The 9,549-nt window shown below is 39.9% G+C and overlaps 2 protein-coding genes across 3 annotated transcripts in view; both read right to left on the bottom strand.

The window, feature by feature from the left end:
• The window catches only part of cep68 (centrosomal protein 68), a 12,604-nt gene extending 6,894 nt beyond the window's left edge, over positions 1–5,710 (bottom strand). For both annotated transcript variants that reach the window (XM_054600289.1, XM_054600288.1), the window contains exons 1-3: positions 5,599–5,710; positions 949–1,040; positions 551–852 (exon numbers count right to left, since the gene is read on the bottom strand). In XM_054600289.1, the coding sequence (XP_054456264.1) occupies positions 551–820 (270 nt within the window). In that variant the 5' untranslated portion in view covers positions 821–852; positions 949–1,040; positions 5,599–5,710. The remainder of the gene's footprint in view (positions 1–550; positions 853–948; positions 1,041–5,598) is intronic.
• A 566-nt stretch (positions 5,711–6,276) lies between these two features.
• sdhaf4 (succinate dehydrogenase complex assembly factor 4) lies at positions 6,277–8,528 on the bottom strand. The gene is made up of 3 exons (XM_054600644.1): positions 8,351–8,528; positions 7,675–7,788; positions 6,277–7,020 (listed from the first exon to the last, which is right to left on the bottom strand). Exons 1-3 carry the CDS (start codon positions 8,427–8,429, stop codon positions 6,911–6,913), a joined length of 303 nt encoding a protein of 100 aa, XP_054456619.1. The 5' UTR covers positions 8,430–8,528; the 3' UTR covers positions 6,277–6,910.
• Positions 8,529–9,549: the final 1,021 nt, after the last annotated feature.

Here is a 9,549-nt window from a genome sequence, read left to right on the forward strand (position 1 = left end):
AATTCATTTGAAAGTTATTTTTCAAAAATTTAAACACCACTACAATGACCCTAATACACAAAGTAAAAACTGAAATCCGGAGACAAAGTTTTATTCTAATATGAAAATGTCATATTATTATGAAACATGTTCATTTATAATCTTATCATAACATCCTCATTTTGTTCTTAAAACATACATATGTTTTTCTCAGAGTATAATGACTTTGCGTTATTAAATTATGACTATTATTAAAAGATTAAGGCTTCTTAAAATTAAAATATTTTCCTCTATTTTGTTTATATTTTTTATACCAGTCCGTCATAGATTTAGTTGGTGAGGTATTTCAAGTACCTTTTTCCTGTTTTGCAAAATAAATGATCAAGAAAGTTGGCAGAACACGAAATATGAGCGTTTGTTTGTTAACTCTTTACATTAATTACATCATATTCAGTTCAGACCTGACTAGTGTTATGGAAATATTAGGTCTGATTTAGTCTGATTACAGTGAGGTGACTTTTAAATAAAAGTGAAGTGAATGAAACAGAATGAGTATTTAAATCCTGCTCACCTTCTCTGTGTGCTTCTGTGGATGTCTCTTCTTTAAGATGGAGGCGTGTTGTTCTGCAGAGAACAGAGGCTTTCTGCTTACGTACTGTCTGCCTGTCAGATACCTGGACGTTGGAGCTATAGAGACACCTTTGTTTAGTTCACCTCGCTCCCTCTCTGTCTCCGTCTCGCCTCTTTCCTCTTCTTCGGTAGTCGGACTCGGCCATCTTCTGCTGTGTTTGAACTCTGGGAGATGCATCTTCCACCTCGGGCTGCATCCCTTTGCTTCCATCGGACAAAGGTGATGTAGGAAGGTCCTGTCAACTAAAGGGAATAGAACATTTTAATAACTTTCAGAACATAAAAAGGTATAAATGTGTTGCTTTGCATCATTGACACGTTTTGGTTTCATTTGTGCACCTTGAAGGAACTGCAAGCTTGGGGCCCAGTTTTTTGTCCGGTGTCTCTTCAAGAACAACCATCATGTTTCTGGATCGAGGCACACAGGAGAACTGCAACGAGACGGGGAAGAAGTACAGCACGTGAAGATGAGAAAACACACATTACATGGCCACTTGGGGGCATTAGAGCAAGCTGAAACCATAACATCTGACATATTTTCACCACATAAAGTTGGCAAATAGTTGCCTATTTACAGACTGAAGTTCTGCACGGATCTGAAAAGCGGAGACACTGTCAGTAAAGTAACAAGGTTCAGGTTAGTAACAGATTTAATCTCCCATTCAACTTTGTTTTTCACTCGAATAAAAATTCCAAATCAACCATTACTGAAATCTTAAGGATTGCCACTTTAAGATCGAACGCGACTGCCATCACACACAACTGATAATTCATTGATTAAGTCATTTATTAGGTAACAAATTATTGAGTTCAAGCTGCTCAAATGACAACAATTAAAAAGAGGCGACATTCATAATGAACAAACCCAGAGACACAAACTTTACGAGACAAAACCAGATGGACCAAACCAGATATTTTGAGCTCTGCAACAGATACGGACGTATTCACTCTCTTTTAGCTCCGTTTTTTTGGTACTACCTACTCCAGAGGGAAATACCTGGCTCTCAAGCAGCTAAATGCTCCTCTACTGTTACCGAACCAATAAAAATGTGCTGCAAAACTAAAACGATGAGCTTAAAGTAGATCCACGCAGAAAATAAGGAGGTAAATGTCAGCGTAGAAATGTTGAACAGGTCATTTAGAAACCGTCTCACCAGAGAACACAGACTGATTTTCACAGTGTAAAAATGTGCTGCTTATTGTGCATCATATCAATAATGCACTCCTTGTAAATATTGGTTGCAAATAAACACATATTTGAGTGGAGCGCACACATACACACACTCACACAAACACACATCCGTATGCTGAGTGAGCAGAATGTCTCTACCTGTTGCTGTGGGGTCACTAAGCAGCCGGGTCCAGGCAGTGAAACCATACGCTCACTCCTCACCTGACCGGCCTCATTAAGACTGCATGCTCAGACCTGCCCGCGCTCACCGCACCAATGAAGAAGAGCGACTGTCTGTCCACAGCGGCAGAGCAGTCAGAGACGCGGACGCATCACAATGAGAACTCTATTGTTGACTATTGTTGACGCTAGTAATGTTTTGTAGAAAAAGGTGCTGGCTCAGCTGCATTTTGTGCTTATAAAATATGAAAAAGAATGATAATGAGTCAGTAGTCTGCTACACACCAACAACTGTCCAACTAAGTGCTGATATGACACCAAACATTACTTTGATGACATCCATATGGAGAAAGAAACCGCTATGACTGCGTATGTAGGGTATTCAGCCATGTCTATCGTCCAAGTCTTGGCAAAAATGTATGACCTCATGATTGCCCTAATCTGACACAGGGACCATCTCAAAAGACAAAAGATACATCATGTGATCCCCGCATAAATGAAATGGCCTAAAACTGGCAACATTTGGATTTAAGTCAGGAAGGATCTATTCAAAAATAAGAACAGGAATCTGAATCTACTCGTTGCAACAGACACATTTGGGCCGGTTACAATCCAAAACACCCATCACAATTTCCGGAAGCAAAAGTTCATTCGTATAAACTTCCAATTTCAAGCTGCACCACATGAGCAAAATATGCGATCACATTTAATATCACCATAAGGATATTATTTGCGATAAATAGACAAGTTACTTAAGTGTCTGCCTTTCTGCTGCTTTCAGTATATGCTAATACACTCACAAAAAAATTGTCATATAAAAAAATGAAAGGATATTATTTCCATTATTCTTATATTGAACAAATTGAACTTAACACAACAGGCAGCCGAGAATTAAGCAAAAGAATAATAGGGATTTTTTTGAGGCAGTTAAAAGTATAATTAGAGAACTGCAAGTTTTCTTTTGCAATGTAATTGCTTAAGTTGACATCGCAATGGGGATAAAAAAAAAGGTGTGAATTGTTGCTGGTGTTTGAGACTGTTGAGATCTTAACCTTTGACCCCTAACATTTGCCTGTATTAGCTACACTACCAACCCGCCCTGAAGCCACACAAAGACACTGAGTTGTTGCAGAGATCAGGGAGGCGGTGAGACAGACTCTGCACCACACCTTCCATTGTACGGACCGACCTCCGCCTCATTTGAATATAATGAAGCAGGCTGCAGTGTGGCATCACTTCCCTATTAATGTGCTCTAAAATCTGCATGGGGCTGCTTGACAACACGGCAACGAGAGGATACTACATTTGAATCTCAATACACTGAGTGATGTCAGTGGGCTGCCCACACAGAGGATGTGTTCAGTGGCAGCTTTATAGTGTGTCAAATCAAACATACCCCATTATAAAAATAAAAAAAAGAAGGTAGAAACTATCACTAAGTGTCTCAGCGATGAAGGGATCGCTACATGTGTCCCCGTGTCTTTCCTCTCATGATTATGGGGAAGTAAGTGAACCTCTCTCGCGGTCGACTGGTTTCCATGGTGATGGCCTTAAGAGGGTGGTGCTAGACTCAAGAGGGAAATGTCAATCAAAGACCACAGCAGAACAAGAACCCCAGGATTGACCAAACTTGCTTTGTTGATGGTCTGGAACACTCTTAAACAGCGAATAGTTTTATACACAATAAAAATGGATCTTTGGTCATGTTGTTCAGCAGCAGCATGACACACACACACACACACACACACACACACACACACACACACACACACACACACACACACACACACACACACACACACACACACACACACACACACACACACACACACACACACACACGCACAGCCACAGTAATGGCTGCAGTTTATAAGTTGAGATCTCAACAGCATAGCCATTAAAGATGCTATATATTTTAAAGTGGCAGTTGGTAACTTTCAAAAATCCTAAAAGTAGCGCATGAAACAGATAATCTGGTTCCTCTGCCAGGAGTCTCGCAGCGGCTCATGAAGCTCATGAACTCTGATCACGCTGTCGAACTAGGCTCAGATTCAAGTAATATGATATTTGATATGATCAAGATTCTCTTGCTGCATTGCTACTTTTTTTTTTTTAGCCTCAAATGTTTTCATAAACAAATTTCAGAGTACTGTTTAACTGTAACATGGGAAAGTTTGTGAACCGGCCGCCATGTTGAAAACAGTTCAGGATATAGTAACCTGTTTGAGCAAATAGGATGAAAAGTTATTTTCATAAAAGTTACCAACTGCAGCTTTAAGAGTGATGATGCTGATATATACATATCGGCTGTGGCGTAGTGGAGAGCAAGGTAGTTCTCCATTCAGAGGATCAGTGGTTCGATACCCGTCTTCGGCAGTCGATGTGTCCTTGGGCAAGACACTTAACCCCAAGTTGCTCCTGAAGGCTTGCCATCGGTGTGGACTGGATGTTGCATGAATGTTAGTTAGAGTCTGATGGTGGCACCTTGCATGGTAGCCTGTCATCAGTGTGTGAATGGGTGAATGATATGTAATATACTACTGATTGTAAGTCGCTTTGGATAAAAGCGTCTGCTAAATGACTGTAATGTAAATGACTGTAATGTAATACATACATACTGTAGCCACTACCGTTCATACTTAGTCTCTAGTTTTCCTATAATAGATACCAGACTACAAACTGTCTTGCAGGGAAACTTATTAGGAAAACTTTACTACACCATTACAGACATGAAAAATTCCAGGGTTTAATTTGACATGAAACATAAACATGAAGGTCTTAAAGAGTGTCCTTTAGATACTGGGACTAAAAGTACTGGGACCTGCATTTGTTTGTGTTTTTCCAGTAAACTATGTAGTAGCAAAAATTGGCAGAGAAAGATATAAAGGACATGTTATCATTGTCATCAATGGTGGCTGTAGCTCCTGAGTGAGAGCTCGGATATCCAAGCAACAGCAAACGAAACTAACGGCCAGAAGCACATTACCCATGATGCCTCAGCCACAGCAACACTGTCCATCTCATAGGATAATCATGTAAGTTTGAGCCTCACACTTGAAATGTGGTCAGACAAAACCATGGCAACCAACCAGTGGCGCCAAACACAAGTGACGTCAGAGCGGGCTGCGTGACGTGGTGAAAACGTCATTTCTTTGACCAGCCCGCCCCTGAACGTAACGGGCTCCCTCTGGACCCCACGAATACAAACTTACAGCAGAAGTTTCACGCAAATTTTCCGAAGTGGTTGTTTCGTTAATCTGCTGAGAAACGAACAAAACCGAAAACAAAACCAGCAGCAACGATATTGTTAAGCTTTATGACGTTTCAAAGATGGAAAAAATGTGCAACACGTATTAAACTTATTTAAAATAAATAAAAAAAATGGAATTGTATGTTTTTGCTCATCAACAGACGCTCGTAACTATAACCATCTCACTATTAATGAGAATCTTCTGTTACATTGGGCATCACCGATAACATCTCATGTAACAGTGTTTGACACTCCGGTGGGATTGTCACACCATCCACGTAAACGTAACACTTATCGAAACCCTTGCAGGTGGGTGACTAAACCCCCGCTCCAGCAGCAGTTACAGCCCTGCCTCGCTGACAGAACGACACAAATGGCGGGTACTTACAACATTCATCACCGTTAGCTTAGCCAGGAGCGTCCAGCTGTTGAAGGCTTCACGGTCGCTTTTGTTGCTGCAGCCTTTTCCTCTTCCTTCGTGCTGCCTTCAGGTGCGTCTCCACAAACTCCGTCTTGCCTGTTAATGGCTGGCGTTTATATCAATCATTACTTTTTGTTTCCCCGGGATTTAATTATATCCCACACATACTCTACATGTTACATATGCTAAACGCAACTCTTCCTTATTAGAAAGATGAATGTTATAAGCGAGCGATCAAATGAGCAGCTTTGCCGTCTTTCGTACGAATTGTAATGCTTAGTGGGGTGAAAATATTGCTGAAGGCCCTTGAAGGCAACATGAGTTCATGGCTCGATGCTGCCCTTTAGCGGACAAAATAGGAAGTACATCTTCATATATTGCACGTTGCTAAAACACAATTGCTCAAAACATACACACAAATTAACTTATATCTTGGAAAAGCACAACGCTACAATCGAAATTATATAAACTCATAAAAGTGGTATTTTTGCATCACAACTTTACGCACAAACGTCAAATAGAAATCTTTCGAAACATGCTATATGCACACTGATGTGCAAAGTATAAAAAGTTAGTATCTAGAATCTTTGGCACTTTTAATTTGTAGCATGCTGTAAATATAGACTTTGAACACCAATGCAAAAGTAGGAACAAAAACATCTCTTTATTGTTAATAAGCATTACGGTATCAGACACAATGACTTTAACCAAAGATGAAATAACCAAAATACAGTAAATTAAAGTCCTCTAACTCTCCAACACACACATGCTTTTAGAGAAGTGTGTTTTAGAATTTACAAACTTAGTGTAAAGCTGATGATTCGCTTATGGTTTAACATACCTGCTATGGGAGTTAAAGGTATCAATGATTGTTCAACAGTTACCATTGCTTTCTTATCTATCAATAAAGATTTTGTTTCTTTGAAATCATTAATAGGAAAACTGATTTATTCTGGGGGAAAAAAAAAAATCAGAGGCTGTCTGGTTTTAACTAATTCTTTTAATGGATACATTATTTTGGTAACCCCACATGGTAAAACAAAATCAATGTGCAAAACATGTCTTGGAGCTTGGCATATTTAAGTCATTTTATAATATTTAAACATTGCCAGGATCTACTTTGTTAAGTTGTCCATTAGTCTACTGACAGTTCTACTTGTTCCCTCGCAGTATTAATACAGTCACAACCAGAAAACAGTTTAAACCTCGTCCTCACCTTCTGATCTCAAACAAAAATATACATCTCCATAACACAGGAGTGATTTTTACTGGTGTGGAACTAGAAGTCAACACAGCGGCCCTTCCTCTCCCAGTCTCCGTAGCGGGTGGGCTCTGGTCCCCGAGGACCCCCCTTCTCCTTGGTTGAGGGGTTCACGTCATCAGGGAACTCTGGAGGACGACAAGAGAACAGTTTCGGCTTGAAAAGATGCTGTTTCAGTCAAGATGATCTTCCTCTTGCAACTTTTTCTGCAAACTAAAACAGTTTAAACCAGAACTGAACATTAGAGGCACCAGGAGGGGAGCTTTACTGCAGGACTTTTGTATTACCCTGCATTTGTTTTAGCTTGTTGTACCTCAAATACTGGCAACTGAGTGTTTTTTACTGTAAAAATGACCAGATATGCCAGTTTTACATATAAATGTCCTGATTATACTTGTGTAAATTCACAGTCAAAGAAGAACTGCAAATGTTGCTCAATATTAACACTTAATCTCAATTACTGGAAAAAATTAAATGAATGTTACTTTTAAAAATGTATTTATTGGAAGATAATATATCAGCCACAGAAATGATGTGGCTCTTTCACATTATTATTATTATGTATTACTATTTTTATTATTATTATTATTATGAGTGTCTATATGACCATCTGAGTGCTGTTTCATGTGCTTTTTGTAGGTTGTTGTCATGGTTACCTAAATAATTATCCACCTTTTTGCAATTTGTTCTGTTTGATATTCTCTGTTTTTTGGGGTCGTATCTTCCTTTGCCACATCACTGAGTGCAGTTTGAGGGTAACATTACAAAGTCATGGTTCTCACTTTGCAGAGCAGCTTTGCTCGCCTCCTCGGGGCTGTCAAACCGACCCTGCGGGGTTTTGGCTTTCTTCAGCGGCTGCTTGTCCTTCACCGCCCCGCTGGCTGCCCGGAAACAACCTGCGAGAGACACAAGAGGAAACCACACGGACGGCGGGGATTTCAGAATAAAAGCTGGCTCAAAAGTCGGCAGCCATTATTACATTACATTACATTACAGTCATTTAGCAGACGCTTTTATCCAAAGCGACTTACAATAAGTGTATTCAACATAGGTATTCAAGAGAACTTCTAGTCACCAGAAGTCATAAGTGCATCTCCTTTCTTAAACAAGCATCTTAAAGCATAAACCAGAGCAAAAGTATAGTGCAGAGGCAAGTTACTACGAAAACAATAATTGCAACAGACTATAATAAGTGCTACAAACTACTACGAATAGGATAAGTGCAGTAAACAAATACGAATTCAATAAGTGCCAATAAGTGCCAGCGGCACAATGTAGAACACAGTGTCCGATAAAAGACTAATATTATGGTCCAGGCTATGATTTAACCTTAGGCAACATTACTTATCCAGGTTTAGCTATAACATAGCCAATAACTAAGAAGTCATTCTAGAATCTTAATAAATGAAAGAGAAGGGGCTACATTAGCTGATAGAACAGACACAAACACACACTGACCTGTAAAGACGGACTCCACGGCTAAACTCTTGGACAGTACAAGTCTGCTGGCCGGAGCACATAACCGCAGAAGAGACATGTCTACAGTCGATAAGAGAGCTTTCTTTCTGCTGTCCTCCTCGGACGCTTACACAACTAACGTTATGTTGTTGATGTTGTGTGTCGCGCTTCATTTACGCAAGCGTCGTCAGCGTCATCATCATCGAGCGACGGGAAAACGTAGAGAAGCCGGTGGGTGTAATATATAGTCGACGCCAGTAGGGGGAGACAAAGCACTGCATACATTGCAGAATATGATTGTAATGTTTCTATGTTTTCAGATTGACTGTCAACAGCTTCATATTTATAAACTCTGCATGTACTTGTATTGTAATGAGTGATTTGGAGAAATGAAAAAAAGACAAAACCTGATTGATGCTTTTCCTCCAATTTCCCTGATAACTTCGATCAGTTCGACAGTTCCTGCTACAGTGACTTTCAGACAAAAACTACCTACTGTGCACATGACCACTATTTCATAAAAAAAAAAATTGGGTCTTTTATGGATAATTAAGGATTGTAAATTGGGTTTTTTGCCAGGTTTATCATTTTCAAACACCTTTCTTGAACAGTTAACTCTCCGTCAGGCAAGGCACATTAACAATAAAAGGGGAAAAAAACTGAACCATGAGCTATCACTTCTATCGACTCCTTCCCAAACTTCCCATACCCAAAAACTTATTTGAGGGGGGGAAGAGTGTGCTTCCACTTAAATAAAAATAAAGCGTCTGGTTAGTATAGCTATAAAGGCCAGACCAAGCCGTGTATTATCAATGGGAAGTTGGGTGCTGCGGGTACGTGGGGTGTTGAATAGGGAGATGAGAGGTTCAGGGTTAAGGTTTGGATATCAACCTCATGTCTGTGTAAGAAGCTTATGGAGCTGGAGTCAGGATGTGGTTAGGCTAGTTTAGCATAAAGACTGGAAACAGGTGGAAACAGCTAGCCTGGCTCCATCCAAAGTAAAAAACAACCCACCTAACAGCAGCTCCAAAGCTCACTGATGAACATATTGTATCTTATTTGATTAATCTGTGGATGGATGGAATATTCTACCAGACTGGTCCCTGCACCCAAATTACACCATCATTTAAAGCTCAGTCTATAATGGATTTATTTAACCCATCCATAGTTATACATGATCCTGACTGCAGATCATTATT

This window comes from Anoplopoma fimbria, chromosome 6 (assembly GCF_027596085.1).
Source record: "Anoplopoma fimbria isolate UVic2021 breed Golden Eagle Sablefish chromosome 6, Afim_UVic_2022, whole genome shotgun sequence".
Taxonomy (NCBI): Eukaryota; Metazoa; Chordata; class Actinopteri; order Perciformes; family Anoplopomatidae; genus Anoplopoma; species Anoplopoma fimbria.